This window comes from Bos indicus x Bos taurus, chromosome 5 (assembly GCF_003369695.1).
Source record: "Bos indicus x Bos taurus breed Angus x Brahman F1 hybrid chromosome 5, Bos_hybrid_MaternalHap_v2.0, whole genome shotgun sequence".
In the NCBI taxonomy this organism is placed as follows: domain Eukaryota; kingdom Metazoa; phylum Chordata; class Mammalia; order Artiodactyla; family Bovidae; genus Bos; species Bos indicus x Bos taurus.
In genome coordinates this window covers 37690955-37710609 of record NC_040080.1, presented here as the reverse complement: position 1 = coordinate 37710609, position 19655 = coordinate 37690955, and the positions used below count along the sequence as shown (strand labels likewise).

The 19655-nt window shown below is 40.3% G+C and overlaps 1 protein-coding gene across 2 annotated transcripts in view; it reads right to left on the bottom strand.

Moving 5' to 3' along the window:
* Nucleotides 1-19655, bottom strand: part of ARNTL2 (aryl hydrocarbon receptor nuclear translocator like 2) — a 96053-nt gene that overhangs the window by 17017 nt on the left and 59381 nt on the right. For both annotated transcript variants that reach the window (XM_027541589.1, XM_027541588.1), the window contains 6 exons: nucleotides 19442-19585; nucleotides 6561-6801; nucleotides 5986-6092; nucleotides 5678-5828; nucleotides 1717-1775; nucleotides 441-549 (listed from right to left, as the gene is read on the bottom strand). In XM_027541589.1, the coding sequence (XP_027397390.1) occupies nucleotides 441-549; nucleotides 1717-1775; nucleotides 5678-5828; nucleotides 5986-6092; nucleotides 6561-6801; nucleotides 19442-19585 (811 nt within the window). The remainder of the gene's footprint in view (nucleotides 1-440; nucleotides 550-1716; nucleotides 1776-5677; nucleotides 5829-5985; nucleotides 6093-6560; nucleotides 6802-19441; nucleotides 19586-19655) is intronic.

The window sequence follows — 19655 nt, the reverse complement described above, 5'->3', positions numbered from 1 at the left end:
TGACCTGCATACAGATTTCCTAGGAGGCAGGTCAGGTGGTCTGGTATTCCCATCTCTTTAAGAATTTTTCAGTTTGTTGTGATCCACACAGTCAAAAGTTTCATATATTAAGATAATTAGTGTATTTTATCCTATGTAATACACACATTTTCTATGGCTTATAATTTGTCTTTTAGCCTTGTTAATTACAATGGTTATAGTTATGTTTGAGTTTTTATACAATTAAATTTATCCATTTTTATCTTAATGAATTCTAGGTTCTGTGCGATGTTTAGGAAGGACTTTACAAACTAAGTTGCTACTATAAAAGTGATCTCTTCCATTATATTATTAAACTGGTTACTGTTTGCATACAGGAAACCTATTGATTTTTTAATATTTGTATGGTTAATAAGATGATGATTCTACTTGTGAAAGTATTTGCAGTAATCAAACATTACCTTTGTAAGTCCAGAAGTTCGCTTGCAACATCTGTTCCGATACTACCAGCACCGAGTAATATTTCCGTAGACGTCCCAGGCACACTAATAAAAGACTGTCTAGAGGATCCTAAATCATAACAAAAGATTCAACTGAGGACTTTAAAAAGTATATAACTTGGTCAATATATTTTTTCAATTCAAATATATTTCCTATTTCCCTCTTTAAGAGAAACAAACCAGCTGCATCCTAAAATGTTAGAAACATTCATGCTTACCTTACAAACATTCTCATAATGGTTTAAGATGCTTATAAAGACTGATGTGAATCAAGTATGTGGGAAGTCATTGAGGGGTCCACCATGACCTATAACCCTTGAGTATAGACAGTTCTTCACACTTTAACTTACTCCACACTAAAGGCAGAGCAATATTATTTTTTTTCTTTTATTGAGGTATAGTTGATTTATAATATTGTTAGTTCCAGATGTACAGCAAAGTGATTCAGTTGTACATATATATGTGTATATACATTCTTTTTCAGATTCTCTCCATTATAGGTTATTACAAGATAGTTCCCTGTGCTATATATGAAATTCTTATTATTTTACATATAGCTGTGTGTATCTGTTAATCCCATACTCCTAATTTATCCCTCTCAACCCCGCTATTTCCCCTGTGATAACCATAAATTTGTTTTCTATGTCTGTGAGTCTATTTCTGTTTTGTAAATATATTTATGTGTATTCTTTTTTTTAGATCCCACCTATAAGTGATATCATATTTGTCTTTCTCTGACTTACTTCACTTAGTATAACAAGCTCTAGGTCCAATCATATTGCTGCAAATGGCAATATTTCATTCGTTTTTATGGCTGAATGACTCTACTTTTAATATTTCCTAATATGTTGATTTTTCTTAATGCAAATAATATATTAACATATTCCTGTGGTGCACAGCTACGATAACTTCCCCTTGGTGCTTTTCATAAATTTGACCAACAGACATTTGAGCGCTCTAACATACAAGGAACTATGCTAGCAGCTGGTGGTTGATAATAAGTAGAACATCATTTCTGCTCTTACAGTCTAGCAGTGCGCCAGTTGAGTGAACAACTTATTGCAATACAATATAAGATTATAACAGAAGTGTGACCAAAGTACTGTGGGAATTCTGAGGAGGATAACTCAACCCACTGAAATCTTTTCAAGTTCACTTAGAAATTTTTCCCTCTCCAAGACAGATAAAGATGATAACTTTCTTAGTAATAAGTCTTCACACCTAAAACTAAGCTTACCTTCTGATGACTGAGAGCTGCAAGGAAGCAATGATGTTTCTCCAGCATCACTATGTCCCCTAGAATTCAGAAACACCATAGGTGATTTTTTTAAGGTGAAGAAAAATGTTAAAGCAACTACATTAAGCTCTGTGTATCTGAATGGTCAGTTCTTGACCCACTAGTGTTTTATATGCATATTGTTAATGTCACCACCAATGCCGAGGTATTGATGTGCTAAGTACCAGGGCTTTTGCCAGATGCCGTATTACCCTGTAATGTATATGTTCTCACAGATACAAATTCTCAGTTCATAGTCTAATGATAAGAAGGCAAGAATTGTTGGGATGAGTAATAGAATTATCAGGATGGGTAATTAGTACTTACTGCAGGTACTAAGAATTGGAGGGGCTATTTTTAAAAAACTAAATATTTTAGATAAGGAAATAGAATTGGATTGATAAAACCTTATAGCAATTTCAAATAGAACATAGAAAAATAATCCTTGGAATGGGGCCATGCTAGCATATTGAGCATATCAAGAAAAGCTGGCTCTTTCTTTAGGCTGACATAGCCATAGACCAGGTCTTGGAAGGCAGTGAATGGTCTGGATTTCTGCTTATCCCTCAGCCAAATATTTTTACACAAGTATATGTGGTCCCAAAGTTTAGAAGACGGACATGAAAAAATGATGTGGAGGCCAAAATGACTTATAGCAATTATGTGCTTGTGTGTTTAGTTGCTCAGTTGTGTCCGACCAGAGTCTTTGCGACCCCATGGACTGTAGCCTGTCAGGCTCCTCTGTCCATGGGGATTCTCTAGACAAGAATACTGGACTGGGTTGCCATGCCCTCCTCGAGGGGATCTTCCTAAGCCAGGGATCGAACCCAGGTCTGCCACATTGCAGGTGGATTCTTTACTGTCTGAGCCACTAGTGAAGCCTTCTTACAATTATAAACAGTTTAAAGCCACATCCACAGTGTTTTCTGGAAGGACAAAAGAAGGTCATGAAGGGTAGGAAAAAACTGCCTGAATAAATGCATCTACTGCCACATTTTATATCAAGCCAAAAGGAACTTATTACAAAAGGGCAAACTTTTAGCTTAATTCTGAGAACTAATGCCAATGAGCAGTGAATGAATTACTCAAAATATATACTCAAGTTACAAAGCCAGGGGATCATATGTGTTTTTTTTTTTTAATTGAAGTATAGTTGATTTACAATGATTCATGTGTATAGCAAAGTGATTACACACACATATATATTTTCTTTTTCAGTTTCTTTTCCATTATATCATAGATTATTAAAAGATATTGAATATAGTTCTCCGTGATATAGTAGGTCCTTGTTCATCTATTTTATATATAGTAGTTTGTATCTATTAATCATCAATTCCCAATTTATTCCCCCCCTTTCTTCTTTGGCAACTATAAGTTTGTTTTCTATGTGAGTCTCTTTCTGTTGTGTAAGTTCATTTGTGTCATTCTTTAATTAATTAATTTTTTGGAGGGTAAAAATCTCAACTTTTTATTGAGATATAATTGACATATAACACTAGATCTGATTAGATAGAGTGCCTGATGAACTATGGACTGAGGTTTGTGACATTGTACAGGAGACAGGGATCAAGACCATCCCCATGGAAAAGAAATGCAAAAAAGAAAAATGGCTGTCTGGGGAGGCCTTACAAATAGCTATGAAAAGAAGAGAAGCGAAAAGCAAAGCAGAAAAGGAAAGATATTCCCATTTGAATGCAGAGTTCCGAAGAACAGCAAGAAGAGATAAGAAAGCCTTCCTCAGCGATCAATGCAAAGAAATAGAGGAAAACAATAGAATGGGAAAGGCTAGAGATCTCTTCAAGAAAATTAGAGATATCAAGGGAACATTTCATGCAAAGATGGGCTCCATAAAGGACAAAAATGGTATGGACCTAACAGAAGCAGAAGATATTAAGAAGAGGTGGCAAGAATACACAGAAGAACTGTACAAAAAAGATCTTCATGACCAAGATAATCACAATGGTGTGATCACTCACCTAGAGCCAGACATCCTGGAATGTGAAGTCAAGTGGGCCTTAGAAAGCATCACTACGAACAAAGCTAGTGGAGGTGATGGAATTCCAGTTGAGCTATTTCAAATCCTGAAAGATGATGCTGTGAAAGTGCTGCACTCAATATGTCAGCAAATTTGGAAAACTCAGCAGTGGTCACAGGACTGGAAAAAGTCAGTTTCATCCCAGTCCCAAAGAAAGGCAATGCCAAAGAATGCTCAAACTACCACACAATTGCACTCATCTCACACGCTAGTAAAGTAATGCTCAAAATTCTCCAAGCCAGGCTTCAGTAATACGTGAACCGTGAACTTCCTGATGTTCAAGCTGGTTTTAGAAAAGGCAGAGGAACCAGAGATCAAATTCCCAACATCTGCTGCATCATGGAAAAAGCAAGAGAGTTCCAGAAAAACATCTATTTCTGCTTTATGGACTATGCCAAAGCCTTTGACTGTGTGGATCACAATAAACTGTGGAAAATTCTGAAAGAGATGGGAATACCAGACCACCTGACCTGCCTCTTGAGAAACCTATATGCAGTTCAGGAAGCGACAGTTAGAACTGGACATGGAACCACAGACTGGTTCCAAATAGGAAAAGGAGTACATCAAGGCTGTATATTGTCACCCTGCTTATTTAACTTGCAGAGAAACTCTGGGCTGGAAGAAGCACAAGCTGGAATCAAGATTGCGGGGAGAAATATCAATAACCTCAGATATGCAGATGACACCACCCTTATGGCAGAAAGTGAAGAGGAACTAAAATGCCTCTTGATGAAAGTGAAAGTAGAGAGTGAAAAAGTTGGCTTAAAGCTCAACATTCAGAAAACTAAGATCATGGCATCTGGTCCCATCACTTCATGGGAAATAGATGGGGAAACAGTGGAAACAGTGTCAGACTTTATTTTTTGGGGCTCCAAAATCACTGCAGATGGTGATTGCAGCCATGAAATTAAAAGACACTTACTCCTTGGAAGGAAGGTTATGACCAACCTAGATAGCATACTCAAAAGCAGAGACATTACTTTGCCAACAAAGGTCCGTCTAGTCAAGGCTCTGGTTTTTCCATTAGTCATGTATGGATATGAGAGTTGTACTGTGAAGAAAGCTGAGTGCCGAAGAATTGATGCTTTTGAACTGTGGTGTTGGAGAAGACTCTTGAGAGTCCCTTGGACTGCAAGGAGATCCAACCAGACCATTTTAAAGGAGATCAGTCCTGGGTGTTCTTTGTAAGGACTGATGCTAGAGCTGAAACTCCAGTACTTTGGCCCCCTCATACGAAGAGTTGACTCATTGGAAAAGAACCTGATGCTGGGAGGGATTGGGGGCAGGAGGAGAAGGGGACAACAGAGGATGAGATGGCTGGATGGCATCACTGACTCGATGGATTGTGAGTTTGAGTGAACTCCGGGAGTTGGTGATTAACAGGAAGGCCTGGCGTGCTGCAATTCACGGGGTCGCAAAGAGTCGGACACGACTGAGTGACTGAACTGAACATTGTATTAGTTTCAGGTGTACAAGATAATGATTTAATATTTGCATATATTGAAAAATGTTCACCACAAAAGTCTAATAACACCTGTCATTACACATAGTTATAATTTTTATCCTTGTGATGAGAACTGTTAAAAAAAATTAATTTTGAATTGGAGTATAATTGCTTTACTATGTTTAGTTTCTACTATATTTATAATTTTTTAAGATTCTATTAATATATGTAAGTGATATCATGTATTTGTCTTTCTCTGTCTGACTTACTTCTCTTAGTAGGATAATCTCTAGGTCTACTCATGTTGCTGCAAATGGCATTACCTCAAGTTATAAAGACAGAGAATCAAATAGTTTTAATGATTTAGCAAGATGAAAAGAGGGAAACAAAGATACTTATTTGAAATTAATAAAAAGGTCTTAACAACATAAAGTATTACTTACAAAACTACAGTGTTGACAGACACAATATATTCCAGTTCTTTGGTCCAAGGATTTGTGAAACTAAACCACTGGCTTTTTAAAGTTACAAAAGACCCATCTTTCGCTCTGAATTTGTATGAATCTGTAAATATTTTCTCTTTACTCTGTAGAACTTAATAAGAAAAGATAATAATCAGCATAACAGTTTACCACTGTATAAATCAGTCCTTTAAGGATTAACTCAAGGTTCAGATTTCACAGGAATGAAAAATTAAGAGTTGAAACTATAATTTAAAAAGTACTAAAAGGCAACCCCACTCAAGGCATACCTGCTTTGTGCTTGTCAGTCAAATTACTATGGTCATCCTGATGAAAATATTCATAACAAGAAGTTCCCAAGAGTTCCTGAGGCAGATATCCTAAAATTGCTGTTGCCCTAGTTTTAAAATTAAAAGTAAGGTTCAGAATTTGTGAATGTATCCCCTTCTGGAAGACTGTTTTTCCATACATGATCAGGACAGTAGAGAAGTGGACCAGGAGATGACTAACCCTTAGCTTCACTGGGCTCCCTTTGGCTGCCCTTGACCCAGATTAGAGTTGCAAAGCAGAATGGACAGCCAGGCACCAGGCTGTTCCTGAGGCCACCTATCTAATCCACGGTATGCTGTTCTCACCATGTGCCAATAAAAGTGTGGCCATAGGCCATGCAGTTTCTGCACCACTGGCTAAGAAATATTTTAAGTGTACAATTTGGTTATAGATGTATCCATATCCTTATTTCATTTAAGCTTTATTCCCATTCTAAAGCTTAAAAAAAAAAAATCCAGCCGTGCTACTAAGCCACATCTTTAGTAGCTTTAAATATCCCATTGAACTCTAATCAGTATGGCAAAAAAATGTTTACCTTTGATCAACATAGACAAATTTTCCGTTAACTGCAAAACGGGTAATAAATTCAGTTGGTTTCACTTTAATCTCGCCACTGTTCTGTGGGACAATATGTGGATGTAGTCTTCCAACGGCAACAAGGCAGGTGAAATTACTCCTGTCTTTCTTATTGTCCCTTTCTTCTTCCATTCCAGCAATATTTGGAGGCCAGCTTCTCAAGTAACCAGTGCAGTGGACAGTACAGAATTTTCTGTGATCTAATTCAAAGGTTTTTAAAAAAGAGCATTTGTCAACTATATCACAATAAAACTAAAAAAAGATAAAAAATTTAAAAGCATTTCAATCATTATGAATAAATTCATTACACTGACATTTATATTAGTTATAATTCTGCTATGAAATAGCCTTTATGCTAAATATGAAAAGGGAATAGGTTGGCATTAAAAAGAAAGCATCAATCATGTTTACTTAACAACTTGATTCCTAATGGGTTATTTTTCTCAAGAACTAAATTATATGTCCTACATCAAAAGGATTGTTTTAATCTCAGTTTAAACAGATCCATACCTATTTCATTATTTCCAAGTTAATTTTTTAAATTACAGTAATTTATATGTTAAAAACTGTTAAACTTCATACCCCCTTGCTCTTTGCTACAGAAGTATTATTTTCAGCTTATTTAAATTTTGGTATATTATAATTTATATTCATAAATTTAAAGGACACATGGGTATATTCTTAAATTTCTTATGTTAGCATTTTAATGGCTAATAGATACATATTATATTATAGAAACATTTCAGGGAACATTCAGAGAAATTTATCATAAAATGTATAAAAATAAAACTTGACTAAATTAAAAAAAAATCTTAAGCAATTAAGTCATAAGAAAACACTCACCAAACAGATTCAACCAGGAAAATTAAAAATTGGAAATAATCCATATGTGAAAATATCAGGAAATGCTTAAGAAAACAATAACAGTATAAAAGATAGGCAGTATACAGATTATGCAATCTACAAAAAATTAACTTAAAGGTAAAAAAGAGGGGAGGAAAAAAAAAGTTGTTTGTGATAAGATTTAGGAAAGACCAGAATAGTCACTGCTGTAAGTTGGCACTCTTTGCTCAGACTGTTATTACAAATCTTTAAAAAAATTTTTTTGATGGAAGGTGATATGGGCTGTCTTATTAAATAGCAACTAATAGTAATAGCGAAGGTGTAAAGAACACTTTAGGTGCCATGCTGTAAGTTCTCGGTATAATTCATTTAATCTTCTTAATTAAAAGATGCTTGCTCCTTCCAAGAAAAGCTATGACAACCTAGACAGCATATTAAAAAGCAGAGACATCACTTTACAAACAAAGGTCCATTTAGCCAAAGCTATGTTTTTTAAGTAGTCATGTATGGATATGAGAGTTGGACCATAAAGAAGGCTGAGCACCAAAGAATTGATGCTTTCAAACTGTGGTGCTGAAGACTCTAGGGAGTCCCTTGGACAGCAAGGAGATCTAACCAGTCAATCCTAAAGGAAATCAACCTTGAATATTCACTGGAAGGACTGATGCTGAAGCTGAAGTTTCAATACTTTGGCTACCTGATGTGAAGAGCCAACTCATTGAAAAAGATGCTGATGCTGGGAAAGATTGAGGGCAGGAAGAGAAGTGGGTGACAGAGAATGAGATGGTTGCCTGGCATCACTGACTCAATGCACATGAGTCTGATCAAACTCTGGGAGATAGTGAAGGACAGGGAAGCCTGGAGTGCCTCAGTCCATAGGCTTGCAAAGAGTTGGACTTGACTGAGTGGCTGAACAACAAAAACAATAGTTCTATGAGAGGTTCTAATACTATCCCACCATCTTAGGAAACTGAGAGTTACTGCCAAGGTTACAGCAGGGAAGGGTGGAGCTTGGGGTTTACATTCAGACAGACTGCCTCCAAAACTCCCTATGAACCACTGTTCTGGTGCTATTTGATGGGCGTGAGTGCTGTCACAGCAGGTATTCAAACAGGAGCCTGGGTGATGGAGAGGGAGGGGTATAAAAAAGTGTTCCAATAGGGAACAGCCAGTGCAAAGAGAGTCAAGAGTGAGCAGTCAGAAGTGGCTGGGGCACCTCTGTCATGGGAAGTGTCTGGAGAATAAAGCGGGGAACACACAGTTTAGCTCTTGGAAGCCCTGCACAGTGTTAGTTGCTCAGTCATGTCTGACTTTTTGTGGTTCTGTGGTCTGAAGCCCTCCAGGTTCCTCTGTCCATGGAATTCTCCAGGCAAGAACACTAGAGTGGGTAGCCACCTATTCCCTTCTCCAGGGGTTCTTCCTGACCCAGGGATGGAGCCCAGGTCTCCTGCATTGCAGGCAGAGTATTTCCCATCTGAGCCAAAGGACCTTGTATTCAACACTTAACAGACATCAACACTCTCCATGACCCACAGATGCCTTAAATTACAAGTTGTTACCTCTTTCAACCCCAAACCAAGTCTTGATCACTTCTTTCCTATCCTGCTTTATGGCACCATAATTAACCCAGGTAGTTAAATAAAAAATCTGGGCTCCTTCCTTTACCTCACCCAATATCCAAGATACCTTAAAGGAATTAAAAATTAGCATAAATACAAGGTTTTCATTTATACTAACAAAACTAAATCACAGTCAAAAATAAAAAGGCTGGGGTTTCCCCAGCAGTTCACTGGTGAAGACTCTACCTTCCAATGCTGGGAGCACAGGTTTGATCCCTGGTCAGGAAACTAAGATCCCACATGCCATGCAGTGCAGCCAAGAATTTGAAAAATAAAATAAAAAGTAAAAAGGCTTACGCCTGTGACAACATGGGTGGACCCTGAGTGTATCACGCTGAGTCGGACGGAGAAAGACAAACACCGTATAATTTCACTCATATTTGGTTATGGAAACAAAAGACAAAATAAATGTACAAACCAAATCAACCAAAAACACATAAAGAGAACAGAGCAGTAGTTACCAGAGGGGAAGGGGAGGAGGGGAGGACAAAGTGAGTAAAGGCAAATCAATTGTATGGTGAAGGATGAAACTAAATCTTAGTGGTGAGCACACAGTAATGTACACAGAACTAAAAATACAATGTTGTACACATGAAGCTTACATAATGTTATAAACCAAAGTTACCTCAATACAGAAAAAAAAAAATTTTTTTTTAAAGCTTAGGGACTTCCCTGGTGGTCCAGTGGATAAGATTCAGTGCTCCCAATAGGGGAGGCCTGGGTTCAATTCCTGTTCAGGGAACTAGATCCCACATGCTACAAGCAACTAACCCCTGGTGCAGCCAAATAAATAAATAAATATGAAAAAGGAAAAGGCTTATACACTGAGTTAGACATTTCTTATTTCTTGCAAATTTACAAAAGATACTAACTAAAAATATTCTGCGTGCATATGCGCTAAGTCGTGTCTGACTCTTTGTGACCCCATGAACTTGGGCCTGCCAGGCTTGTCTGCCCATGGGATTTTCCAGGCAAGAATACTGGATTGGGTTGCCATTTCCTATTCCAGGCTCAACTGAAAATACAGATTGGAAAGTTTTATATTAATGTATGGAATCTCATCCTATAGAACGTAGCCTTTGACTTCAGTTCTCTAACAATAGGGTTACCAACAATTTCTAACTTACCCTGTTCTTCAGTTCCCACCTTGAACATTCATTCAGTTGGCAGATTTCTAGTTGGGATTGCTAATTCCATCTGCTGATGGAATTTGATCCATTTGATCAATTATCTAAAGTTTTTTTAAAAATCCCATTAAAAAACACTTTTATCCCCCAAATTCTTTAGACTTTTACCTAAATATTGGGATCATGGGCCTCAATCATTACCAAACTAATTATTTACATTAGCTCCACAAGGTAGATTCATATGCAATCTACTCCATGATTAAAAAAAAAAAAAATCCAAGCACTGATATAACCCACAGGACAGCTTTTCAAAATCCTTTCAAAAGGACTCAAACTTTATGAATGTTTTCTTCCACAAGTTGCAGGCTGGGTCTCTCAACTTGATATCTTGCTGGCTTAGTTTGAATTCTCACAGAAGCTGATCCTGAGACAAGGATTCAAGTACAAGAAGTATGTTTGGGAGGTGCTCCTAGGGAGCTCTGTCAGGAAGTAAGACAGGGAAGACAAAGAAACTAATAATAGATCCATTTTCCAACATGTTGCCACTATGAGAAAACTGAAGCTTAATCTATTGGGGCATTCTGGGAGAAAGTTCAGTTCAGTCGCTTAGTCGTGTCCGATTCTTTGTGACCCCATGAACCGCAACATGCCAGGCCTCCCTGTCTATCACCAACTCCCAGAGTCCACCCAAACCCATGTCCATTGAGTCGGTGATGCCATCCAACCATCTCATCCTCTGTCATCACCTTCTCCTCCTGCCCTGTATCTTTCCCAGCATCAGGGTCTTTTCAAATGAGTGAGCCCTTCGCATCAGGTGGCCAAAGTACTGGAGTTTCAGCTTCAACATCAGTCCTTCCAATGAACACCCAGGAGTGATCTCCTTTAGGATGGACTGGTTGGATCTCCTTGCAGTCCAAGGGACTCTCAAGAGTCTTCTCCAACACCACAGTTCAAAAGCATCAATTCTTCAGCGCTCAGTTTTCTTCACAGTCCAACTCTCACATCCATACATGACCACTGGAAAAACCATAGCCTTGACTAGACAGATCTTTGTTGGCAAAGTAATGTATCTGCTTTTTAACATGCTGTCTAGACTGGTCATAACTTTCCTTCCAAGGAGTAAGCATCTTTTTATTTCATGGCTGCAATTACTATCTAGGAGAAAAATGGAGAACAAAAACCTCAGAGTTATGTGGCCTGAAGTGCCTCAAGGAATAGGAGAGTAAGGATATTGAGAGTTAACTTAGGCAGGTTGATAAGGAGTCCAAGCCTAAGGCCCCCTTCAAGGAGGAGGTAAACATACTTTTTAACATTCTTTTGCCTTAGACAAGATATTGTTCATAGGCAGCAATATCTCTTGTTCAAGGACTTTTTTATTTTTTGAGTTTTGGATGTATGTTATGGGAGAAGGTCTGGGTAAAAACTTCCATAGCCTTGAGCTCTGGGTTAGCCTGTTCCTTCTGGCTAATCTCTTGCTGATGTCATTCCAGGATGTATGTTATGGCAAAGGGTCTGGGCAAAATTCTCACAGCCTTGAGGTATTTTTTTATCTATTCTCAGCAGCTACTTGAGAAGTATATAAGGCCCCACTTAAATTAGTGAGGCGGGTACTCTCCTACCCCTTTCTGATGTCTATCAGATGTCACAAGTTTTTTTTTTTTTTTTTTTTTTGTCACTTTCACTTTAAATAAAATCTACACAAAGCTCTGAGTGACTGAGACTGTCTTTGGTCCTGAAGTTAAATCTCTTTCAGAGACCATGAATCTGGTGGTACCCTTAACTGCTCATCACTAAGATATCAGTATTTATATATCAGCTGCCCTCAGTCAGTGGAGCGGGGATGCTCCCAGGCAGAGCCCCACCGGGAGTGGAAGCCCTCCTCTTGCTGATACAGGCAGAACTGTCTCTGAGGACCAGAGAAAGAGGTCAAGTAGAGAGTCACGAGTGTTGGACAGTGGAAGCCAAGTGGCATGAGAGGATGTTGTGGGGTTCTGATAACTGCCACACTTGCAGAAGAAGCCAATGGATTACTGATATTCTTACCAAGATAAATTTAAGGAGTATCTAAGCTATTTGGTAACAATCATTCATCCCTAGCAGCCTTTGATTTCACAAGTGGAGGTACATGAGCAATCTTATCCTTGTCTTAAAAGCCTTTTTGAAGTTTGCATGGCATTCATGTTACAATTAGGGTTGAAATAAGGTTTTAAATGCCAATCATGTTTTTTTAAAAGACTTTTTATTATGGAAAATCTCAAATATCCACAAAATCAGAGAGAACAGTCACTCAAGGGACTCGTGGCCAATCTTGCCTTTCCATAAACCTTAAATTCATTTTCAATTAGCCTAAAATGGGCTGCTTTCCAGTCTCTCTTTTTTTAAATTTAAATATAATGAAGGCAAAAACTCATCAAAAATATAATGAGACAAAAAATAAGTGATTGCCAGAGGTAGTTTGGGGGAGAAATGAATAGACAGAGCAGAGAGAATTTTTACAGCAGTGAAAATACTCTGTATGGTATTACAAAGATGACCAAGATTGAACCCTAAGGTAAAGTAATGGGCTTCAGGTGACTATGATGTGTAAACGTACTATATATATATGGCATATAAATATATGCCATATATACAACAGCATTCTGGGTGGAAGATTCAGTTGATAATGAAGGAAGCTATACATGTGTGGGGACAGGGATATATGGGAAACCTCTGTACCTCCCTCTCTGTTGTGTTCTAAACCTCAGTTAGTTCAGTGCAGATCAGTCGCTCAGTCATGTCTGACTCTTTGCGACCCCATGAATCGCAGCACACCAGGCCTCCCTGTCCGTCACCAACTCCTGGAGTTCACTCAGACTCACGTCCATCGAGTTAGTGGTGCCATCCAGCCATCTCATCCTCTGTCGTCCCCTTCTCCTCCTGCCCCCAATCCCTCCCAGCATCAGAGTCTTTTCCAATGAGTCAACTCTTCGCATGAGGTGGCCAAAGTACTGGAGTTTCAGCTTTAGCATCATTCCTTCCAAAGAAATCCCAGGGCTGATCTCCTTCAGAATGGACTGGTTGGATCTCCTTGCAGTCCAAGGGACTCTCAAGAGTCTTCTCCAACACCATAGTTCAAAAGCATCAATTCTTTGGCGCTCAGCCTTCTTCACAGTCCAACTCTCACATCCATACATGACCACAGGAAAAACCATAGCCTTGACTAGATGGAGCTTTGTTGGCAAAGTAATGTCTCTGCTTTTGAACGTGCTATCTAGGTTGGTCATAACTTTCGTTCCAAGGAGTAAGCGTCTTTTAATTTCATGGCTGCAGTTACCATCTGCGGCCCAAAAAAATAAAGTCTGACACTGTTTCCACTGTTTCCCCATCTATTTCCCATGAAGTGATGGGACCAGATGCCATAATCTTCGTTTTCTGAATGTTAAGCTTTAAGCCAACTTTTTCACTCTCCACTTTCACTTTCATCAAGAGGCTTTTTAGTTCCTCTTCACTTTCTGCCATAAGGGTGGTGTCATCTGCATATCTGAGGTTACTGATTGTTGAAAATAAAGCTGTGGGCCTTGCTCACTGAAGCTTGGTCTCCCCATGTCATTCTTTCTCTCAACCTCTGGCTGAGTTTCCATCTGGAGCACGGAGGTCCTCTGCAACCACTTATTTGCCTGGGCTTCTAAGACCCACTTGGGAAGGTGCCTAAGGTGGGGCACCTTCCGCTATTCGAGAGGGCACCTGCGGCCTCCGTGGTCAGAGCTAACCTGATGTCACAGGTTATATTGACTTTCTGCGTAAACCAATCTACTCAGCCTCTCTTCTCCACTGAATTTTCCTACTGAGCTATCCTCATTCTATTACTCTTTATATCTTTGATTAATATTTAATTAAAGCCAGTGGAAGAAGGGGACGACAGAGGATGAGATGGCTGGATGGCATCACTGACTCGATGGACGTGAGTCTGGGTGAACTCCGGGAGTTGGTGATGGACAGGGAGGCCTGGCGTGCTGCAATTCATGGGGTCGCAAGGAGTCGGACACAACTGAGCAACTGAACTGAACTGAACTGAAAGCCAGTGTAATTGCCGACGCCGTCTCCCCTTCGAACTCCCTGGATCAGCCAGGGCTGGACCTCGGCAACTGATATTTCTCCCGGCAATCTTGATTCCAGCTTGTTTCTTCCAGCCCAGCGTTTCTCATGATGTACTCTGCATATAAGTTAAATAAGCAGGGTGACAATATACAGCCTTTACGGACCCCTTTTCCTATTTGGAACCAGTCTGTTGTAACCTCAACCTGCTCTAAAAAAGTAATTTTAAACAATAATTACAAAATTTAACTGTAACTGACGTGTCATGGTAAAAGGGAAGAAGAACACCTTTGCTAACTATAGGCTTTTCTCAATAATAGGGAGTGGTCTTAAAACACAGTGAATTCCATTGGCTAATTATCATTGGAAAAAACAATTTAGTAGCAACTCTACACAAAATTGAAGGCAAAAGGAGAAGAGGGAGGCAGAGAATGAGATTGTTAGATGGTTATCACCAACTCATTGGGTGTGAATTTGAGCAAACTCCAGGAGATAGTGAAGGACAGGGAAGCCTGGAGTGCTGCAGTCCACGGGGTCACAAAGAGTTAGATGTGACTTCAAGACTGGACGACAGCTATGTAAAATCTAATCATTTCACTTGGCAGACATTTCCTTTGGTTAAAGTAGAATACAAAAGTGTCTCACGAGTGGGACACCATCTGTGCGGCCAGTCAGGGTTACACTCTGCAGTTGCCTCCTCCTGACCCAGGCAACTGTCTGTACACCTATCTCCATATAGTCTCCCCAACTTTCAACTCTTCTACAGGTGAGGCAGAACCTCGCCATCAGAATAAGACATATGTTTTATCACCTTAGTCGTTCAGTCATGTCTAACTCATTGTGACCCCATGGATTATAGCCTGCCAGGCTCCTCAGTCCATGGAATTTTCCAGGCAAGATATTAGAGTGGGTTGCCATTCCCTTCTCCAGTGGATTTTCCCATCCCAGGTATCGAACCTGGATCTCCAGCAATTCAGGCAGATTCTTTATCATCTGAGCCACCAGGGAAGCCCTGAGGAAGAGCCCATCTAATGGTTAACATGCCCTTACTGTTCCTGAGGCCAAACAGGGCCCATGCCTTTGGCACAGAGCTCTGGAGTGTTAAGTGAAATACTTGGTCAGGCACTTGAGCAGATTAAAAAGTCCTTTATGAAAAGGTGTTTGACTCTGACTGCAGGCTTCTGTGTGGCCTAGCCTGGCAGGGGAATGAACGTCCATGTGTGGGCAGGGAGACATTCCTAGAGCAGGAGCCAAGCCCCTGGCTGTGTGTCTGCTGCAGAAATCATCTAGAATGGACCTCTTTCATTAACAACCTTTGGCATCTAGGAAGCTACTCCAGTTGGTAGCATGGCACAGTGGAAAGAACACAGATTTTAAGGCCAGATTCCTGATTCTGCCCCCTTCTGTGTGATTTCCAACAAGTTACAGAATCTTTTCAGGCTTCAGATTTTCTCATTTGCAAGACTGGGATGGTTTGCACAGGACTGTTATGGAAATGAAAGTAGGTTTCATATGCAAAGTGTTTGGCATACAGATTTTAAATAATTACTGATTCTCGCTCTTTGATTTTCCTTCTCTTCTTTCTGAGCCACAAATAACAGCTTATATTTATTGAGTGCTGTCTAGGAACCAAACACTGCCTTCAGTTCAGTTCAGTTCAGTCGCTCAGTCGTGTCCGACTCTTTGCGACCCCATGAATCGCAGCACGCCAGGCCTCCCTGTCCATCACCAACTCCCAGAGTTCACTCAGACTCATGTCCATCGAGTCAGTGATGCCATCCAGCCATCTCATCCTCTGTCATCCCCTTCTCCTCCTGCCCCCAATCCCTCCCAGCATCAGAGTCTTTTCCAATGAGTCAACTCTTCGCATGAGGTGGCCAAAGTACTGGAGTTTCAGCTTTAGCATCATTCCTTTCAAAGAAATCCCAGGGCTGATCTCCTTCAGAATGGACTGGTTGGATCTCCTTGCAGTCCAAGGGACTCTCAAGAGTCTTCTCCAACACCACAGTTCAAAAGCATCAATTCTTTGGCGCTCAGCCTTCTTCACAGTCCAACTCTCACATCCATACATGACCACTGAATCCTCACCTCACTCCCATGTGGTGCTATTATTCCAGCCATTATATCAGTCTGCTTGGGCTGCCATATAGAATATCAGAGACTGAGTGGCTGAAATAATAGACATTAATTTTCTCACAGTTCTGGGGGCTAGAGGTCCTGGATCAAAGTGTTGGAAAGTTTGGTTTCTCCCAAGGCCTCCCTCTGGCTTGTAGATGACCTACTGTTTCCTCACGTGGCCTCCTCTTTGTGTGTGTACCCCTGGTGTCTCCTCCTCTTCTTATGATGACACCAGCCACATCGGATTAGGCCCCCACTCTTATGATCCTTATGGCAGAAAGTGAAGAGGAACTAAAGAGCCTCTTGATGAAAGTGAAAGGAGAGTGGAAAAGCTGGCCTAAAACTCAACATTCAGAAAATGAAGATCATGGCATCCAGTCCCATCACTTCATGGTAAATAGAGGGGGAAAAAGTAGAAACAGTGGCAGATTTTATTTTCTTGGGCTCCAAAATCACTGTGGACAGTGACTGCAGTCATGAAATTAAAATATGCTTGCTCCTTGGAAGGAAAGCTATGACAGACCTAGACAGCATATTAAAAACCAGAGATATCACTTTTCAGACAAAGGTCCATATAGTCAAGGCTATGGTTTTTCAGTAGTCATGTATGGATGTGAGAGTTGGACCATGAAGAAGGCTGAGTGCCTGAATTGATGCTTTTGAGTTGTGGTGCTGGAGAAGACTCTTGAGAGTCCCTTGGACAGCAAGGAGATCAAACCAGTCAATCCTAAAGGAGATCAACTCTGAATATAAATTGGAAGGATTGATGTGGAAGCTGAAGCTCCAATCCTTTGGCCTGATAGGAAGAGCTGATTCATGGGAAAAGACCCTGATCCTGGGAAAGAATAAGGGTAGCAGGAGAAGATGGTTGGATAGTATCTCCGACTCAATGGATGTGAGTTTGAGCAAACTCCGGGAGATAGTGAAGGACAGGGAAGCCTGGGGTGTTGCAGTCCAGGGAATCAGAAACAGCTGAGCGACTGAATAGCTTATGATCTCTGCTGCTGCTGCTGCTAAGGCACTTCAGTCCGACTCTGTGTGACCCCAGAGACGGCAGCCCATCAGGCTCCTCTGTCCCTGGGATTCTCCAGGCAAGAACACTAGAGTGGGTTGCCATTTCCTTCTCCAGGGGCTCTTCCAAATCTAGGGATCCAACCCTCATCTCCTGCATTGGCAGGTGGATTCTTTACTCCTGAGGTACTAGGGAAGCCCTACTGTCAATGACTAACTGTGTATATTCAGTCATGTGCTGTCCTAGAATTTGACAAAAACTGAAATGAAAATTCAAGGTGAAAGATAGGACAAGCCTAGACAAGGCAGAATCCTACCACCGATTTGTGACTTGTAGTTCCATTTTTCAAGATAAATTGTAATATGCCAATTTACTAAACATACATTTATTTTCCGCAAAGCCCAGATTCCTTTGGTTCCCACGGCAGAGCCTTTTCAGAAATACTTACGAGAATTACCATAGAGAAAATGATCCAAGTTGTTTGCTGTCTTGGTCAGCTGGGCCCCCCATAATAAGTACTACAGGCTGAGTGGCTTAAACAACAGACATTTATCTCCTCACAGTTCTGGAACCTGGAGTTCTGAGATCAGGACGGCAGCATAGTTGACTTCTGGCTTGCAGACAGCTATCATCTCACTGTGCGCTCACAGACTACAAATCTTCTGGGCTCCCCTCTTAGAAGGGTGCTAAATATAGCATGAGGGCCCCACCCTCATGACTTCACCTAAATCTAATTATATCTCAAAGGTCCTATCCAAATAATACCACATTGGGCTTCAACATATGAATTTTAGGGACACAATTCCATGTGCGCATGCGTGCTAGGTCACTTCAGTTATGTCTGACTCTTTGCTACCCTATGGACTGTAGCCCACCATGCTCTGCTGTCCATGGGATTCTCCAGGCAAGAATACTGGAGTAGGTTACCATTTCCTGCTCCAGAGGATCTTCCTGACCCAGAGACTGAACCCCCATCTCCTGCATTACTGGCAAATTCTTTACTACTGAGCCACCTGAGAAGCCCAGAGAATGGTTCTCAAAAAGAATAGACAGGTTGAAAATTAACCTTGTGGGACTGCAAGGTTTAGAAGCAAAGAGTAAAATTCTAGGCCAGGGGGTAAGATCCAGTTTTACAGAAGTTAAATGGTTATACTGGGCACTAGCCATGCGCCATGACAAAGAGATGACTGAAATATTAGTACTGAATAAGTACATGTGGAAAATCTGCTTTCCTCAGAAGGAGAGATAAACTAATTTGGCAATCCTTAAAAGACTTAGAAACCTTGCTAGTGTTAGCCTCTACTCAAGTTACAACTTGCATCAAACATCAAAGAGATTTCAGCTGTGTTGAGGTGGTTGCACTGGCCACCATGTTTTCTCTCATATGGACTGCTGTGTAGATTAGGTGATTCATTTATAACTGGATCTATTCAACATGGAATTGATTCACCAGAGCCATAATTATTGGATAAATAAATGCTTTTGACCTCAGTATTTCCCTTGACCATTCAGTTCAGTTCAGTCGCTCAGTCGTGTGACTCTTTGCGACCCCATGGACTGCAGCATGCCAGGCCTCCCTGTCCATCACCAACTCCTGGAGTTTACCCAAACTCATGTCCATTGAGTCAGTGATGCCATCCAACCATCTCATCCTCTGTCATCCCCTTCTCCCACCTTCAATCTTTTGCAGCATCAGGGTCTTTTCCAGTGAGTCAGCTCTTTGCATCAGGTGGCCAAAGTATTGGAGTTTCAGTGTCAACATCAGTCCTTCTAATGAACATTCAGGACTGATTTCCTTTAGGATGGACTTATTGGATCTCCTTGCAGTCCAAAGGACTCTTAAGAGTCTTCTCTAACACCACAGTTCAAAAGCATCAATTCTTCAGTGCTCAGCTTTCTTTAAAGTCCAACTCTCAGATCCATACATGACTACTGGAAAAACCATAGCCTACCTTGACCATACAACTTATTTTTTTATGTAGAAAATATTAGGACATTAATTTTACATCCATGCCTCAAATCACTTGATATTTCAAAAAGATGATACCTTTCTTTTTTGAGTTGGGTAAGTATTCATGTTCTTCTTTGACAGAGATTTTGCAGCTCTTGATTCGACAGAAAAAAGATCGTCTTGAGCCAGAATACACATGACTCTTACTTGTGTGGAAATTACTGTGAACTTGCAAAGCAGCTTTCATAGTGCAAGGAGGCAAGAGAATAGGAAGAAAATGTTTTCAAATAAATTTAAAATGTATTTCCTC